The sequence below is a fragment of the Bombina bombina genome, chromosome 6, assembly GCF_027579735.1.
Source record: "Bombina bombina isolate aBomBom1 chromosome 6, aBomBom1.pri, whole genome shotgun sequence".
NCBI lineage: Eukaryota > Metazoa > Chordata > Amphibia > Anura > Bombinatoridae > Bombina > Bombina bombina.
This window is the reverse complement of record NC_069504.1, coordinates 1,006,398,387-1,006,418,005: the sequence shown is the minus strand read 5'-3', so window position 1 is coordinate 1,006,418,005 and position 19,619 is coordinate 1,006,398,387. Positions and strand designations below refer to the sequence as shown.

General features: G+C 41.9%; 1 protein-coding gene across 1 annotated transcript in view; it reads left to right on the top strand.

The window, feature by feature from the left end:
- GEMIN5 (gem nuclear organelle associated protein 5) overlaps positions 1-19,619 on the top strand; it is a 212,199-nt gene that overhangs the window by 55,688 nt on the left and 136,892 nt on the right. Inside the window, exon 12 of the mRNA XM_053718712.1 lies at positions 1,404-1,540. Within this exon, the coding sequence (XP_053574687.1) occupies positions 1,404-1,540 (137 nt within the window). The remainder of the gene's footprint in view (positions 1-1,403; positions 1,541-19,619) is intronic.

Below are 19,619 nucleotides of genomic sequence, written 5' to 3'. Positions count from 1 at the left end.
ACAGGCTGTGATGCCCTCAGATTAGGGTCCGCCTTTCCTTTTTGCCCTCCCGTTTTATTCATTCAGTGTCCTCTGGAGCTTTGGTATTGGTTCCCAACAGTAATTAATTAAGTAGTAGACTCTCCTTGCCTTTGGAAAGAAAACAACATTTATGCTTACCAGATAAATTTCTTTCTTTCCTGGCAGGGAAAGTCCACAGCCCCGCCCCTAATTTTTTTTTTTTTTTTTAGGCTGCTTTCCCGTTACTTTTTCTTCTGGCACCTCTATACCCTAATGTTTCTCTTGCTTTTCCTTGTTCTCTCGGCCGAATTACTGGGGGATAGTGAAAGTGGGAGGGATATTTATAGCCTTTGGCTGGGGTGTTTTTGCCTCCTCCAGGTGGCCAGGTGTTAATATTCCCAACAGTAATGAATGAAGTCGTGGACTCTCCCTGCCAGGAAAGAAAGGAATTTATCTGGTAAGCATGAATTTAGTTTTTTCTTATTTTGGCAAGCGGGCGGTACAGTCACTCAGAGCTGCACTGCCCATGGTATATTGGTCTATAGCAGCTCACACTCAACCTGCTGCTAGACTGAAGCAACAGATTTCACCTTTCTCTAATGTAGGATTTGACTTGAAACTACACAGGCGTAGTTGCAATGAAATCTAACATCAAGCTGCTATAGTTAAAGGTAGTGGAAGTGGTGCAGCTTCGATTGGCTGTACTGTTCGTTTGCCAATACGAGAAACAAATAAAATGTTTAATATAAATTATTTTTTTTAATATAAACAATGCGTTTTCAAGCAACGTACTAAGATTTAACCAACCCCTGAAGCCTAAACTTTACAAATATGTAAACCCAATGTATTGAAGGAAAAAATGTGTTCATGTCCTTAAAGGGAAATAAACCCAAAATGTTTTGTCATAATTTAGATAGAACATACAATTTTAGACAACTTTCCAATTTACTTCTATTATCAATTTGTCTTCGCTTTCTTGCTATCCTTTGTTAAAAAGCAGCAAGGTAAGTTCAGGAGTGTGCACGTGTCTGCAGAACTATTTGGCAGCAGTTTTTTGCAACAATGTTATTCATTTAAAAAGAGCACTAGATGACAGCACTATTTCCTGTCCTGTAGCACTCAAGGCATGTGCACTCTATCTAGATATCTCTTCAACAAAGAATAACTAGAACAAAGCAAATTTGATAATAGAAGTAAATTGAAAAGCTTATATACCAAAACACCAAATTATTGAAACATTATCCATTAATTGACGTAACAAACTTCTGGCTTTGCTGTTACTGAAGATGTAATTTCTTCTCTCTTTTGTGGAACCAAACATTTATGGAAGGTTATTTATTTACTTGTCTACATTCACGTGTACTGAGAGTGATATAACTAAGACAGCTTCTTGTTTTTGGCAGGCGCCGAAGGGGACAAACCTCAAGTGACACTGTACAGCTGTGGAGGGGAAGGAATTGTTTACCAACACAACCCTTGGAAACTGAACGCTGAAGCTCAGGATCTCAACAAAATTATCCGTGACACCAATGGTATCAAAGTAAGTTGTTAAAAGGACATTAAATAATAATACAAAATATCTGTCCTGCATATGCAAGAGCAGCAGTTAAAGGGACACTGAACCCAACATTTTTCTTTCGTGATTCAGATAGAACATGCAATTTTAAGTAACTTTTTAATTTACTCCAATTATCAATTTTTCTTCGTTCTCTTGCTATATTTATTTGAAAAAGAAGGCATCTAAGCTTTTTTCTTGGTTCAGAACTCTGGACAGCACTTTTTTATTGGTGGATGAATTTATCCACCAATCAGCAAGGACAACCCAGGTTGTTCACCAAAAATGGGCAGGCATCTAAACTTATATTCTTGCATTTCAAATAAAGATACCAAGAGAATAAAGAAAATTTGATAATAGGAGTAAATTAGAATGTTACTTAAAATTTCATGCTCTATCTGAACCACAAAATAAAACATTTGGGTTCAGTGTCCCTTTAAAGGCACAGTATACAACAATTTTCATATAATTGCATGTAATAGACACTACTATAAATAAGAATGAATATGTTAGGATACTGATCTAAAAATCTAGTATAAAACCTTTTAAAAACTTACTTAGAAGTTCCCAGTTTAGCACTGTTGATTAGGTAGTGTGGGACACCCACTAAAAGGGGCTGGGTAAGCGAAAAGAGCAGACACTCCCCACCTCCCTGCATATGAAAAGGCAGATAACATAAACAGGAGTCTGTAAACTCATGTATACATCTGACACTGTGGGGCTTGGTTAGGAGTCTGAAAATCAGCACAATGTTCTTTAAAAAAAAAAAAAAAAAAGCAAAACTATAAATTTTTATAACAATACTACCAGATGGGCAATATAAATGGATCAACTACAAAACATTTATGCAAAAAAAAAATCTAGTGTACAATTTCCCTTTAAATGTGCTAAAATATAGATTGCTTGAAGAAAGGGTTAAAAGGACAGTAAACACAAAATATGTGTTTGTAAGCATAGTATTGGAATTATTTTCTGCCTCCATATTGAAATCTAGCTTTGACTGCATTCCAGCACTGATGTTTTTTTATTGAGGGGGGTGCATGAAATATATTTTGGGTTTAGTGTCCCTTTAAATTACATCTCTTTAAATTGAAAATAAAAGTAACTGCATGCAGTTTCTTACTGATGGGAAACTTCCCACAGCTTTGTTGAACAGGTCAAGTCTTCGCAAGCATGATAATAAAGTATTTTTTTTTTTTTATTATTATTATTTTTTTTTTTTTATCCAGGAACATGAAAAATGTCTTTAATTCCAAAACCTGTATAGTTTCTACAGTTTATGGCATTTAGATAATTTGTATGGTTGATTTCTTTCTTTCATTGAGTCCCTAAAATATTTCTAATACAACATTTTTATAGATCCAGAAATTTAAAATTTTAATCTTAAATTGATCGTAAATCCTAGCGTTTTGATAACGCTATGATTTACCAGTGCTACAAATAAAGGGGACTTTCAGTCATGAAGTATAAAATACTTCATGTTGAAAGTTCCTTTTATTTGCCTACAGTGCCTCAGGCTGCCCACGGCAGAACACTATTTTATCAATGAGGTGATAATAGCCAATAAGGGTGCTAGCCATGCAGTATAGTGCCAACTGGACTGCACGACTATTGGCTAAGAGGTGGAAACGTCTCCTCTGGGGAAAAAAAATAGCCTTCTGACGTGGGTGGGGCCTGAGGCGCTCAGCACGGCATAAGCTGCTGCCAAATAAAGGAACTTTCAGCATGTAGTATTTTATTATTCATGACTGTCCCTTTCATTTGCTGCACTGGTAAATCCTAGCGTTTTTAAAAACAGCTGTAAAAGAAAACATAATTTATGTAAGAACTTACCTGATAAATTCATTTATTTCATAGTGGCAAGAGTCCATGAGCTAGTGACGTATAGGATATACACTCCTACCAGAAGGGGGCAACGTTTCCCAAACCTCATAATGCCTATAAATACACTTCCCACCTCACTCATACTTTAGTTTAACGTGTAGCCAAGAAGTGAGGTGTAAAAGGAGTAAAAAGCATACAAAAAGAGGAACTAGAAAAAATAAAGTGCTTTATACAAAAAAAATCATAATCACCAAAAAAAGGGTGGGTCTCATGGACTCTTGCCACTATGAAAGAAATTAATTTATCAGGTAAGTTCTTACATAAATTATGTTTTCTTTCATGTAAGTGGCAAGAGTCCATGAGCTAGTGACGTATGGGATATAATACCCAAGATGTGGAAATCCACGAGTCACTAGAAAGGGAGGGATAAAATAACAGCTTAATCCGCTGAGAAATTAAACCCCAAAAAAATAATAATTGTTTTCTTAAAAAATTCAACAACAAAAAACTCAAATCATAGGCACTAGAATCAAACTGAGACAGCTACCTGAAGAAACTTTCTACCAAAGACTGCTTCCGCAGAAGCAAACACATCAAAATGGTAAAATTTCGTAAAAGTATGCAAAGACCAAGTTGCTGATTTGCAAATTTGATCAACTGAAGCTTCATTCTTAAAAGTCCGAGAAGTGGCAACTGATCTAGTAGAATGAGCTGTAATTCTCTGAGGCGGAGACTTTGACGCCTCCAAATAAGCTTTGTGAATGAAAAGTTTCAACCAAGATGCTAAAGAAATAGCAGAGTCTTTCTGGCCTTTCCTAGGACTAAAAAAAATAACAAATAGACTAGAAGTCTTTCTGAAATCTTTAGTATCCTCTACATAATATTTAAAAGCTCTTACCACATCCAACGAATGTTAAGATCTTTCAAGAGTATTGTTAGGATTAGGACACAAGGAAGGAACAACAATTTCCCTATTGATGTTGTTAGAATTCACAACTTTAGGTAAACATTTAAATGAAGTCTGCAAAAGAGCCTTATCCTGATGGAAAATTGGATAAGGAGACTCACAAGAAAGAGCAGACAATTTGGAAACTCTTCTAGCAGGAGAGTGTAATGATCAGATTATAAAAGTATGTTTGTAGCTTGATCCTATGTTCAGAACATATAGCTTAGATGTCTGAAGCAAAAGGATTAAGCAGAATTTGCTATTAGTAATTGAATGAAGAGGATTTAAGCTGACATGCGCTTAAAAACTTATTTACTATATTTGAGAATCAAAACACAAAAGTATTTATGCTGGAATACTTGGTAAAATGTATAAACACTCTGAGGGTAAAATGGAGTAATGCAGAAAGGTAGTTCGTTGTTTTGGTTAAACAAAGGAGGCACAAATACCAAACATCACAGTTCTGGAATAGAGTGAAAAAATACCTGACCAGAGTTTGCAGAGCAGACAGGATTTCTGCAGGGAAGCGTGTGTTGCGCGACTCAGCGGCGCTGACTTGTGAACAGAGTCGGCTTTTGGCAGAGTGACAGGAACTCCGTAGATGGCGTGTGCTGCGGCCACACAGCAGAACAAACAAAACAAGGTACCGGATGTTTTGGGAGCCTGCTGGGCTCAGAGGTACAGCAGACAAGTGTGTGACTCAGCTGGCAGTCTGAGAGTGATGACGTCAGCAGAGTCAGCTTATGGGAAATGGCAAGGTAGTTACCTGTTTCAGATTTACTGAGTAGATTCCGGATTGAATAGGATTTGAATGCACAAAAAATAGTCAGATATGGTGACTGCACAGAGCAAGGATTAGGCTTGATAAGGAAAAGTAGCTGAATGCAGGAAGTTCATCTGATTCACACAACAATAATCAAGCATTGAACAGGTGTCTGTAATAGACTTATATAGAGCAATTGTTAAGGTGGACAGCAGTGAGTAAAGGTGGAATCATGACAGATCCCCCTCTTCAAAGTGTCCCTCACGGGGGCACCGAACCAGGTTTGGTAGGATGAAGACGATGAAATTCATTGAGGAGATCAGGAGCGTGTAGGTCACGCAGAGGTATCCAGGAGTCATCTTCGGGTCCATATCCAAACCATCGAACTAAATATTCCACCCGTCTCCAACGGTTGCGGGAATCTAAGATCTTTTCCACTTCAAACTCAGATTGGTCAACGCACAAAGAGGTATTAGAATCAACATCCTCGGTTAAAGAATCCGAAGTACCCAAATAAGGTTTTAAGAGAGATACATGAAATGATGGATGAATCCGTAGATGTCCCGGCAATTGAAGAACTACTGCGTTAGCATTTAGAATTTTCTTTATACGGAAAGGCCCAAGAAACTGGTTCGCCAATTTCTTACAGGGCACTTTTAGTTTTAAGTTTTTGGTTGACAACCATACTCTATCACCAGGTTTGTATGGAGGAGGAAGCATATGCTTCTGGTCAAAGTAACGTTTTTGCGTCTCTTTTGCAATTTCCAAATGTTTTTTCAAAAGAGGTATAGATTTCTTCAATTCGGTGAAATACTCCGTAGCATTAGGAGAGGTAGATGTGATGTTAACTGTGGGTATCGTTCTTGGATGGTATCCATAAGAAGCAAAGAAAGGTGACATTTTAGTGGAGGTGTTAACAGAATTATTATAGGCGAATTCCGCCATTGGAAGCAAGTCTAACCAATCATCTTGAACTTGTGAGATATAGCATCTGAGATACTGTTCCAAGGTTTGGTTTAAACGTTCTGTTAAACCATTAGATTGTGGGTGAAAAGCTGTTGTGAATCTGGGTGAGATTTTCATCAAACGGCACAATTCCCTCCAGAATCTGGAGGTGAACTGTGTACCCCTATCAGTAACTATAGAAAGAGGTAGACCATGTAATTTCATAATTTCAGAAATGAAGTAGTTTGCTGTGGTTGTAGCAGTAGGTATCTTCTTAAGGGGAATGAAATGTCCCATACGAGTAAGATGATCCACAACAACTAGGATACAGGTATGATTTTTTGAGGGGGGTAGTTCTACGATGAAATCCATCGATATCATGTGCCAAGGTGCGTCTGGTATGGGTAACGGATTCAATAAACCGAATGGTTTATGTGCTACTCTTTTGTTTCGGGAGCAAACGTGACAATCTGTGATATGGTTATATACATCTTGCTTCATCTTGGGCCACCAATATTCTCTGTTCAACAATTCTAGGGTTTTAGATATTCCTGGATGTCCTGATAAAGGATTGTCATGGAAATGTTGAAGTAATTGTTTTCTCAGTGTTGGTGGTACATAAAGACATTTGCCATAATGCCACAAATCAGTCTTCAAATCTTTTTTACATAATGTAGGAATTGTTGAATCAGTAAGTTGAGCTGTTAATAGATCAGAATGAAAGGAAGTAATAGAGGCTAAGAATTTATGCGGAGGTATATTTTGCACTTCTTCTTTTTCGGGAATATTTTGGAAAATTCTGGATAGAGAATCAGCTTGTGTATTTCTTGATCCTGGTCTGTAGTGTATCAGATAATTGAAACGATCGAGAAAAAGAGACCACCGGACTTGTCGTGAGGATAATGTTTTGTTTCTTTTAAGGTACTGTAAGTTTTTGTGGTCAGTTAAAACTAAGAAGGGTTTGGATGTGCCTTCTAGGATATGTCTCCAGTGTTCCATGGCAACCTTTATTGCCAGGAGTTCAAGATCACCTACTGAATAATTCCTTTCTGCAGGTGTTAAAAGTCTTGAATAAAAGGCAACAGGGTGTCTTTCCTATGATTCCGTGCGTTGTTGGGATAAAATGGCCCCAACCCCAATGTTTGAGGCATCCACTTCTAAGGTATAATCTGCTTCAGGATCGGGTAGCTGTAAAATTGGCGCTGTAGTGAAACGTCTTTTCAGATGCTCAAAAGCATCATTTGCTTCTTTTGTCCAATGAAATTTATTTTTTCCTGTTAATTTAGTCAAGGGTTGAGCAAGGGCTGAATATCCCTGAATGAATCTTCTGTAAAAGTTGGAAAATCCAAGGAACTTCTGCAGAGACTTTAAACTGGTAGGGACGGGCCATTCGAGAACAACCTTCACTTTGTCAGGGTCCATTTCTATTCCATTTGGGGAGATGATATAACCCAGAAATTTGATTGTCTTTACATGGAATTGACACTTCTCTAATTTTGCATAAAGATGATGTTCTCTTAATCTCATTAAACCCAACTTACGTGTTTAATTTGTTCAGTCATGGATTTCGAATAAATCAAGATGTCATCTAAATATATCACTACGCAAGAGTCTAATAGATCTTTGAATATCTCATTAATGAAAAATTGAAATGTCGCTGGTGCATTTGTTAACCCGAATGGCATGACATTATACTGAAATAAGCCATATCTTGTTTTGAATGCTGTCTTCCACTCATCCCCTTTTCTCATCCGAATGAGATTATATGCGCCTTTCAAATCAAGTTTAGTAAAGATTTGAGCGTCAGTTAATCTTTCAAGAAGTTCGGGGATGAGTGGAAGCGGGTATCTGTTTTTTACTGTAATTTCGTTTAAACCTCTATAATCGATGATTGGGCGTAATGTACCATCCTTGTTGGTCACAAAAAACATTCCAGCAGCTGCTGGAGAAGTGGAAGTGGATATAAATCCTTTTCTTAAATTATCGTCAAGATATTCTCTAAGGAATTGCAATTCTTTATTAGACATAGGATATATTTTACCGAATGGTATGGTAGTGTTAGGTTTAGTGTCTATAGGACAATCGAATGGCCTATGTGGTGGTAAATTTTCTGCCTCTTTTAGGTTAAACACATCTGAGAATTCAATGTAATCTGAAGGAATCTGAGGTTGTATGTGATTCAAAATAAGTGTAGGATAACAAGTAGAGTTACAGTATTTAGAGGTGTACTGTAATGTATTAGTAGCCCAATCTATGTTGGGGTTATGTTGACGTAACCAAGGGTAACCTAAAATAACAGGGTGTATGGATTTGGGTAGTATATCGAATGTGATATATTCAGTATGCCCATTACCAGTAGTAGTGAGTAGTGGAATAGTGTGATGTGTTATTGGACCTTTTAAATGAGTGGTACCATCAATAACTTTTATATACACAGAAAATTGCTTTGACACACAGGGTATTTTATTTTTGGTAACATAACTTTGATCCATGAAAATACCGAAAGCCCCTGAATCAATCATGGCTTCATTCCGGAGAAGTTGTTGGTCCCACTGCAAAGACAATGAAATGGTTAAGTGTGATATCAATTTAGAGTTTATTTGGGGGTTAACTATCATTATCTTACCCCTCTTCTGTCGCAGTAGAATCGGGCAAGTGGATACAGTATGGTCCTTGTTACCACAGTACATGCATAGGTTCAAATTCTTTCTTCGTTGTTTTTCTTCATAAGTCAATGGTCCCTTTATTGTTCCAATTTCCATGGGTATAGGACCAGATGCAGGTTTCTCCACTAGAGGTAGGTGGTACTTCTTTGGGTAGTTTTCTGATGGCATCCTTTCAGCTCGGCGTTCCCTGAATCTCCTATCCATAGAGATGGAAATCTTTATAAGTGACTCAAGGGTGTCTGGAAACTCAATTCTGGAGAGCTCATCCTTTAGATGTTCGGACAGTCCTAGGCAAAACTGGTTACGTAAAGAGACTGAATTCCATTGAGACTCTGTGGCCCATAGCTGAAACTCCGCGACGTAGTCTTCAACTGGTCGTTTTCCTTGTTTAAGTGTTCTCAGGTTGTTTTCTGCTGTAAGTTGGGTGTTGCGGTCTTCATACAGTAAGGCCATTGCATTAAAGAAATCCTCCAAAGACCCTAATATGGGATCATTAACTTCAAAAAATGTATCAGCCCGTAACCTGGGTTCACCACTTAAATAGAATATCACAGTACATACCTTTACTCTGTCAGAAAAATATGTTTTAGGTTTCATAGAAAACATAAGTAAACAGGCATTGCGAAATTCGCGAAAACGAGTGCGAACACCCGAAAAGACACTTGGAGGGTTAATTTTTGGTTCAGGGTGTTCAGTAGCCTTTTGTGTAACAAAGTCATTTAAAATACGCTTCAATGTATTATTTTCATTTTTTAACTCAGTTAAACCCTGAGCCAAAATTTCTACCTTCTGGTTTAAACTAGAGATTTCATTTGCCATGGCTGCAGGATCCATAATTCAGTGTGAATCCTAGCACTATTTTGGGCTTGATTATTCTGTAATGATCAGATTATAATAATTATAAAAGTATGTTTGTAGCTTGATCCTATGTTCAGAACATATAGCTTAGATGTCTGAAGCAAAAGGATTAAGCAGAATTTGCTATTAGTAATTGAATGAAGAGGATTTAAGCTGACATGCGCTTAAAAACTTATTTACTATATTTGAGAATCAAAACACAAAAGTATTTATGCTGGAATACTTGGTAAAATGTATAAACACTCTGAGGGTAAAATGGAGTAATGCAGAAAGGTAGTTCGTTGTTTTGGTTAAACAAAGGAGGCACAAATACCAAACATCACAGTTCTGGAATAGAGTGAAAAAATACCTGACCAGAGTTTGCAAAGCAGACAGGATTTCTGCAGGGAAGCGTGTGTTGCGCGACTCAGCGGCGCTGACTTGTGAACAGAGTCGGCTTTTGGCAGAGTGACAGGAACTCCGTAGATGGGGTGTGCTGCGGCCACACAGCAGAACAAACACAACAAGGTACCGGATGGTTTGGGAGCCTGCTGGGCTCAGAGGTACAGCAGACAAGTGTGTATCTCAGCTGGCAGTCTGAGAGTGATGACGTCAGCGGAGTCAGCTTATGGGAAATGGCAAGGTAGTTACCTGTTTCAGATTTACTGAGTAGATTCCGGATTGAATAGGATTTGAATGCACAAAAAATAGTCAGATATGGTGACTGCACAGAGCAAGGATTAGGCTTGATAAGGAAAAGTAGCTGAATGCAGGAAGTTCATCTGATTCACACAACAATAATCAAGCATTGAACAGGCGTCTGTAATAGACTTATATAGAGCAATTGTTAAGGTGGACAGCAGTGAGTAAAGGTGGAATCATGACAGAGAGAGCCAAAAGGAATAACACTTCCAAAAAAGTAGTTTATTATCCAAAGAATACATAGGCTCAAAAGGAGGACCATGCAAAATCTTCAAAACCAAATTGAGACTCCAAGGAGGAGAAATAGATTTAATAACAGGTTTGATACAAATGAAAGCCTGAACAAAACAGTGAATGTCAAGAAGTTTATCAATCTTTCTATGAAATAAGACAGAGCAGAAATGTGTCCTTTCAAAGTATTTGCAGACAAACCCTTATCCAAACCATCCTGAAGAAACTATAAAATCCTAGGAATTCTGAAAGAATGCCAGGAATAATCATGAGTGGAACATCATAAAATATAGGTTTTACAAACCCGATAATACATTTTCTTTGAAACAGACTTACAAGCCTGTATCATACTGCTCTATGACTAAGCACTAAGCGTTCAATTTCCATGCCTTCAAATTTAGAGATTTGAGATCCTGATGGAAAAACGGTCCTTGAGACAGAAGGTCTAGCCTTAAAGGAAGTGGCCAAGGCTGGCAGCTGGACATCCGGACAAGATCAACATACCAAAACCTGTGAGGCCATGCTGGTGCTGTCTGAAACACATGAGATTGTTCCATTATGATCTTGGAGATCACCCTTGGAAGAAGAACCAGAGGTGGATAAATATAAGCAGGTTGGTAAAACCAAAGAACTGCTAAAGCATCCACCATCTCCACCTGAGGATCCCTTAATCTGGAAAGGTATCTGGGAAGCTTCTTGTTTAGACGAGAGGCCATCAGATCTATATCTGTAAGACCCCACATCTGAACAAGATGAAAAAACATATCTGGATGAAGAGACCACTCCCTTGGATGTAAAGTCTGTCGGCTAAGATAATCTGCTTCCCAATTGTCTACACCTGGGATATGAATTGCAGAAATTTGACAAGAGTTGGATTCTGCCCAAGAAAGTATCCAAGATGCTTCCTTCATTGCTGAAGGACTGCGAGTCCCTCCTTGATAATTGACATATGCCACACTTGTGATATTGTCTGTTTGAAAACGAATGTAAAGTTCTCTCTTCAATAGAGTCCACGCCTGAAGAGTTCTAAAATATTGATTGGTAACCTCTCTTTCAGAGACCCCCAGACAGCTCACCAACCTGTTAGACTTGCATCTGTTGTGATCACAGTCCAGGTAGGATGAATAAATGAGGCCCCTTGAACTATAAGGAGATGGTTTAACCACCAAGTCAGAGAGAGTTGAGTGTTGGGATATAAGTTTATCAGTTGTGATATCCGAGTATGATCCCTGCACCATTGGTGCAACATACAAAGCTGTACAGGTAAAGGATATAACTTTTTAAACCTAGAAGAAGGGTTACAAGAAGCACCAAGTTTAGACCATTCCTTAGTAATTATATGAGAGATAGCATCTGGAAGAGGAAAAACTTCAGAAGGAACCTCAGAAATTTTAAAAACAGAATTTAAACGTTTGCTATTCTTGTTATCAAGAGGACCTCAATACCAAAAGTACACAATACTTCCTTTAACAAACAACGAATATATTCAATTTTAAAAAGAAAGGTTGATTTATCAATTTCAGACTCTGAGACAGAGAAATCCTCATCAACAGAAGATACTTCAGTATGCTGACGATCAATACAGGCTTCATCAGATTTATGAGAAGTAAGGAGGGACCCTCTCTTTTGCGCTCTCTCTCCCCCCTCTCTTTTGTGCTCTCTCCCCCCTCTTTTGCGCGCTCTCTCCCCCCCTCTTGCGCTCTCTCTCCCCTCTCTTTTGCGCTCTCTCTCCCCTCTCTTTTGCGCTCTCTCCCCCCTCTTTTCGGCGCTCTCTCCCCCCTCTTTTGGGCTCTCTCTCCCCTCTCTTTTGCGCTCTCTCTCCCCCCACTTTTGCGCACTCTCTCTCCCCCACTTTTGCGCTCTCTCTATCCCCCCTCTTTTGCGCTCTCTCTCCCCCTTTTGCGCTCTCTCTCTCTCCCCTCTCTTTTGGGCTCTCTCCCCTCTCTTTTGCGCTCTCTCTCCCCCCACTTTTGCGCGCTCTCTCTCCCCCACTTTTGCGCTCTCTCTATCCCTCCTCTTTTGCGCTCTCTCTCCCCCTTTTGCGCTCTCTCTCTCTCCCCCTTTTGCGCTCTCTCTCTCCCCCTTTTGCACTCTCTCTCTCCCCCTTCTTTTGCGCTCTCTCTCCCCCTTCTTTTGCGCTCTCTCTCCCCCTTCTTTTGCGCTCTCTCTCCCCCTTCTTTTGCGCTCTCTCCCTCCCCCTCTCTTTTGCGCTCTCTCCCTCCCCCTCTCTTTTGCGCTCTCTCCCTCCCCCTCTCTTTTGCGCTCTCCCCCTCCCCCTCTCTTTTGCGCTCTCCCCCTCCCCCTCTCTTTTGCGCTCTCCCCCTCCCCCTCTCTTTTGCGCTCTCCCTCCCCCTCTTTTGCGCTCTCTCCCCCTTACTTTTGCGCTCTCTCCCCCTCTCTTTTGCGCTCTCTCCCCCTCTCTTTTGCGCTCTCTCCCCCTCTCTTTTGTGCTCTCTCCCCCTCTCTTTTGCGCTCTCTCTCCCTCTCTTTTGTGCTCTCTCTCCCCCCCCTCTTTTGCACTCTCCCCCCCCTCTTTTGCTCCCTCCCCCTCTCTTTTGCGCTCTCTCCCTCCCCCTCTCTTTTGCGCTCTCTCCCCCTTACTTTTGCGCTCTCTCCCCCTTACTTTTGCGCTCTCTCCCCCTCTCTTTTGCGCTCTCTCCCCCTTACTTTTGCGCTCTCTCCCCCTCTCTTTTGCGCTCTCTCTCCCTCTCTTTTGTGCTCTCTCTCCCCCCCTCTTTTGCACTCTCCCCCTCTCTTTTGCTCTCTCTCTCTCTTCTCTCTTTTGCGCTCTCTCTCCCCCTCTCTTTTGCTCGCGCTCTCTCTCTCCCCCTCTCTTTTGCTCGTCCTCTCTCTCCCCCTCTCTTTTGTGCTCTCTCTCCCCCTCTCTTTTGTGCTCTCTCTCCCCCTCTCTTTTGTGCTCTCTCTCCCCCTCTCTTTTGTGCTCTCTCTCCCCCTTCTTTTGCGCTCTCTCTCCCCCTTCTTTTGCGCTCTCTCCCCCTTCTTTTGCGCTCTCTCTCTCCCTCTTCTTTTGCGCTCTCCCCCCTCTTCTTTTGCGCTCTCTCTCCCCCTCTTCTTTTGCGCTCTCTCTCCCCCTCTTCTTTTGCGCTCTCTCTCCCCCTCTTCTTTTGCGCTCTCTCTCCCCCTCTCTTTTGCGCTCTCTCTCCCCCTCTCTTTTGCGCTCTCTCTCCCCCCTCTCTTTTGCGCTCTCTCTCCCCCCTCTCTTTTGCGCTCTCCCCCCTCTTTTGCGCTCTCCCCCTCTCTTTTGCACTCTCTCTCCCTCTCCCCCTCTCTTTTGCTCGCGCTCTCTCTCTCTCTCTCTCTCTCTCCCCCTCTCTTTTGCTCTCTCTCCCCCTCTCTTTTGTGCTCTCTCTCTCCCCCTCTCTTTTGTGCTCTCTCTCCCCCCCTCTTTTGCACTCTCCCCCTCTCTTTTGCTCTCTCTCTCTCTTCTCTCTTTTGCGCTCTCTCTCCCCCTCTCTTTTGCTCGCGCTCTCTCTCTCCCCCTCTCTTTTGCTCGCGCTCTCTCTCTCCCCCTCTCTTTTGCTCGCGCTCTCTCTCTCCCCCTCTCTTTTGCTCGTCCTCTCTCTCCCCTCTCTTTTGTGCTCTCTCTCCCCCTCTCTTTTGTGCTCTCTCTCCCCCTTCTTTTGCGCTCTCTCTCCCCCTTCTTTTGCGCTCTCTCTCCCTCTTCTTTTGCGCTCTCCCCCCTCTTCTTTTGCCCTCTCTCTCCCCCTCTCTTTTGCTCGCGCTCTCTCTCTCCCCCTCTCTTTTGCTCTCTCTCCCCCTCTCTTTTGTGCTCTCTCTCTCCCCCTCTCTTTTGTGCTCTCTCTCCCCCTCTCTTTTGTGCTCTCTCTCTCCCCCTCTCTTTTGTGCTCTCTCTCCCCCCCTCTCTTTTGTGCTCTCTCTCCCCCCCTCTCTTTTGTGCTCTCTCTCCCCCCCTCTCTTTTGTGCTCTCTCTCCCCCCCTCTCTTTTGTGCTCTCTCTCCCCCCCTCTCTTTTGTGCTCTCTCTCCCCCCCCTCTCTTTTGTGCTCTCTCTCCCCCCCTCTCTTTTGTGCTCTCTCTCCCCCCCTCTCTTTTGTGCTCTCTCTCCCCCCCTCTCTTTTGTGCTCTCCCCTCTCTTTTGCTCTCTCTCGCCCTCTTTTGCTCTCTCTTTCGCCCTCACTATTGCTCTCTCTTTTGCTCTTTCCCCTCTCTTTTGCTCTTTCCCCCTCTCTATCTCCTTCCCCTCTCTCGTGTGCCCGGCCACGCCCACTGCCGCCCACCGTCACCGTGCCGCAGCAGATCAGGTAGACTCTAAGGCCAGGTGTGTTTGTCCTTGTGCTGTCTCTACTGTGCATGACAGCTTCGGACAAACACACTTGGCCTTTTATATTATAGGATATACATTTAAAACTTTATAAGATAAAGAGCCAAACATTGCTGAGAGTGTCTTAAAAAATTATATATACTTACCAGAAGACACCCATCCGCACTTAGCAGACAGCCAAACCAGTACTGAAACATATCAGCAGAGGTAATGGTAGAGGAGTATAATGTCGATTTCTAAAGATGAATCTCTGCGCCCAAAATTTCAGAGAGCCTTAGAATAGATTTCCCATAGGTGAAAACATGGCATCGTTATGCAATACTCCCTTCACATCCCTCAGACAAACACTGTACTTAGAGAGGAACTGGGCTTCAATATGCTTAAAAGCGCCTATCACAAATGAAAATCAAGCACAACTTGCTTCATCACCTCCACAAGGAGGCAAAGTTTATAAAACTAAGGTATGAGTGAGGTGGGAGGTTTATTTATAGGCATTATGAGGTTTGGGAAACTTTGCCCCCTCCTGGTAGGAATCTATATCCCATACGTCACTAGCTCATGGACTCTTGCCACTTACATGAAAGAAACAAACCTAAAAACCCCTATGTATCATTTAATGGTATTGATTTATTATGCAATGGCGTTTTTCTTTAAGATTTAAACATATAAGGTTTTTAAACTTTTCCTGGTGTTTCTCCAACATTGGTGTGTCCGGTCCACGGCGTCATCCATTACTTGTGGGATATTCTCCTCCCCCACAGGGAAAGGCAAGGAGAGCACACCGCAAGAGCTGTCCATATAGTCCCTCCCAGGCTCCGCCCCCCCCAGTCATTCTCCTTGCCGCTCTGAACAAGTAGCATCTCCTCGGGGATGGTGAGGAGTTTGTGGTGTTTAGTTGTAGTTTTTTATTCTTCTATCAAGAGTTTGTTATTTTAAAATAGTGCTGGTATGTACTATTTACTCTGAAACAGAAAGAGATGAAGAGTTCTGTTTATAAGAGGATTATGATTTTAGCAGACAGTAACTAAAATCAGTTGCTGTTCCCACACAGGACTGTTGAGATGAGAGAACTTCAGTTGGGGGGAACAGTTTGCAGACTTTTCTGCTCAAGGTATGACTAGCCATTTTTCTAACAAGACTGTGTAATGCTGGAAGGCTGTCATTTTCCCTCATGGGGATTGGTAAGCCATTTTCTTAGTCTCAAACAGAATAAAGGGCTTATTATGGGCTATACACTGGTAGACACTCTTAAGGGCTAAATCGATTGCTTTATTTAAGTATTATATGCAGTTTGAAGTTGAATTTCACACTTTTATAACATTGGGGAACGTTTTTTAGCACCAGGCACTTGTTAAGACACCTTCCCAGTCAGGAAGGGCCTTTCTCTGTAGTAGGCAGAGAGTAGGCCTCATTTTCGCGCCATTACTGTGCAGTTAATTTTGAGTTCAGTACATGCAGCTGCATGTGTGTCGGTCTGGAATCCACTAAAAACGTTCCTAGAAGGCTTCATTTGATATCATATACCCCCCTGGGATTGGTGAAGTCACATTTTAAGGGTTAACAGCTTGAAAATTGGGGTCCAATACTTTGAATGCATTAAGACACTGTGGTGAAAATTTGGTAAAGATTGGATAATTCCTTCATAGTTTTTCACATATTCAGTAATAAAGTGTGCCCTGTTTAACATTTAAAGAGACAGTAACGGTTTTGTTTTAAAACGGTTTTTGTGCTTTATTAACCAGTTTAAGCCTGTTTAACATGTCTGTACCTTCAGATAGATCATGTTCTGTATGTATGGTAGCCAATGTGGTTCCCCCTTCAAATATGTGTGATAATTGTGCCATAGCGTCCAAACAAAGTAAGGACAGTACTGTCACAAATAGTAAAGTTGCCCAGGATGATTCCTCAGATGAAGGAAGTAGACATAGTTCTACATCATCTCCTTCTGTGTCTATACCAGTTATGCCCGCGCAGGCGACCCCTAGTACTTCTAGCGCGCCAATGCTTGTTACTATGCAGCAATTGACGGCAGTAATGGATAACTCCATAGCTAATATTTTATCCAAAATGCCAGCATTTCAGAGAAAGCGCGATTGCTCTGTTTTAAACACTGTAGAGCAGGAGGGCGCTGATGATAATTTTTCTGTCATACCCTCACACCAATCTGAAGTGGCAGTGAGGGAGGGTTTGTCAGATGGGGAAATTTCTGATACAGGAAGAATTTCTCAGCAGGCAGAACCTGATGTTGTGACATTTAAATCAAAATTAGAGCATCTCCGCGCATTACTTAAGGAGGTGCTATCTACTCTGGATGATTGTGACAATCTGGTCAACCCAGAAAAATTGTGCAAGATGGACAAGTTCCTTGAGGTCCCGGTGCACCCTGATGCTTTTCCGATACCTAAACGGGTGGCGGACATAGTGAATAAGTAGTGGGAGAAGCCAGGCATACCTTTTTGTCCCTCCTCCTATATTTAAGAAATTGTTCCCTATGGTCGACCCCAGGAAGGACACATGGCAAACAGTCCCTAAGGTCGAGGGGGCAGTTTCTACTCTAGCCAAGCGCACGACCATTCCTATTGAGGACAATTGTGCTTTCAAAGATCCTATGGATAAAAAATTGGAGGGTTTGCTTAAAAAGATTTTTGTACAGCAAGGTTACCTCCTTTAACCTATTTCGTGCATTATTCCTGTCACTACAGCGGCGTGGTTCTGGTTCGAGGAACTGGAAAAGTCGCTCAGTAGGGAGACTCCGTATGAGGAAGTCATGGACAGAATTCACGCACTTAAGTTAGCTAATTCCTTTATTTTAGACACCGCTTTGCAGTTAGCGAGGTTAGCGGCGAAAAATTCAGGGTTTACAATTGGGGCGCGTAGAGCGCTCTGGCTAAAGTCTTGGTCGGCGGATGTATCTTCCAAGACAAAATTGCTTAATACCCCTTTCAAAGGTAAGACCCTTTTTTGGCCAGAATTGAAAGAGATTATTTCAGACATCACTGAGGGAAAGGGCCATGCCCTCCCACAAGATAAACCTTTCAAGGCTAAGAATAAGTCCAATTTTCGTTCCATTCGCAATTTCAGGAACGGACCGGCTTCCAACTCGGCAGCCTCTAGACAAGTGGGTAACGCTTCCCAGACTAAACCAGCTTGGAAATCAATGCAAGGCTGGAACAAGGGTAAACAGGCCAAGCAGTCTGCTGCTGCTACCAAAACAGATAGATGGGCGGAGGATCACTCCTGCCATCTATCTGCAATTCACATCCCAGGAGTAGACAACTGGGAGGTGGATTATCTGAGTCGTCAGACTTTCCATCCGGGGGAGTGGGAACTCCACCCGGAGGTTTTTGCCCAGTTGACTCAATTATGGGACATTCCAGACATGGATCTGATGGCGTCTCGTCAGAACTTCAAGGTTCCTTGCTACGGGTCCAGATCCAGGGATCCCAAGGCGACTCTAGTGGATGCATTAGTGACGCCTTGGTCGTTCAACCTAGCTTATGCATTTCCACCGTTCCCTCTCCTTCCCAGGCTTGTAGCCAGGATCAAACAGGAGAAGGCCTCAGTGATTCTGATAGCTCCTGCGTGGCCACGCAGGACTTGGTATGCAGACCTGGTGAATATGTCATCGGCTCCACCATGGAAGCTACCTTTGAGACAGGATCTTCTAGTGCAAGGTCCATTCGAACATCCAAATCTAGTTTCTCTCCAGCTGACTGCTTGGAAATTGAACGCTTGATTTTATCCAAGCGCGGGTTTTCAGATTCAGTGATAGATACTCTGGTCCAAGCCAGAAAACCTGTGACTAGAAGGATTTACCATAAAATATGGAAAGGATATATCTGTTGGTGTGAATCCAAGGGATTCTCATGGATTAATATTCCCAGGATCCTCTCCTTTCTAACAAGAAGGTTTGGATAAGGGATTGTGAGCGAGTTCTCTAAAAGGACAGAGATCTGCTTTATCTGTCTTGTTACACAGACGACTGGCAGCTGTGCCAGATGTACAAGCTTTTGTACAGGCTTTGGTCAGAATCAAACCTGTTTACAGACCTTTGACTCTTCCCTGGAGTCTAAATTTAGTTTTTTCAGTTCTTCAAGGGGTTCCATTTGAACCCTTACATTCCATAGATATCAAGTTACTATCTTGGAAAGTTCTGTTTTTGGTTGCTATTTCTTCTGCTAGAAGAGTTTCTGAACTATCTGCTTTGCAGTGTGATCCACCCTATCTGGTGTTCCATTCAGATAAGGTTGTTTTGCGTACCAAGCCTGGTTTTCTTCCAAAAGTGGTTTCCAACAAGAATATTAACCAGGAAATAGTTGTCCCTTCTTTGTGTCCGAATCCAGTTTCAAAGAAGGAACATTTGTTACACCATTTAGATGTAGTCCGTGCTTTAAAGTTCTATTTAGAAGCAACAAAGGATTTCAGACAAAACTTCTTTTTTGTTTGTCGTTTATTCTGGTAAGAGGAGAGGACAAAAAGCTACTGCTACCTCTCTTTCTTTCTGGCTGAAAAGCATTATCCGATTGGCTTATGAGACTGCCGGACGGCAGCCTCCTGAACGAATCACAGCTCACTCTACTAGGGCTGTGGCTTCCACATGGGCCTTCAAGAACGAGGCTTCTGTTGATCAGATATGTGAGGCAGCAACTTGGTCTTCTCTGCACACTTTTGCCAAATTCTACAAATTTGATACTTTTTGCTTCTTCGGAGGCTATTTTTGGGAGAAAGGTTTTGCAAGCCGTGGTGCCTTCTGTTTAGGTAACCTGATTTGCTCCCTCCCTTCATCCGTGTCCTAAAGCTTTGGTATTGGTTCCCACAAGTAATGGATGACGCTGTGGACCGGACACAC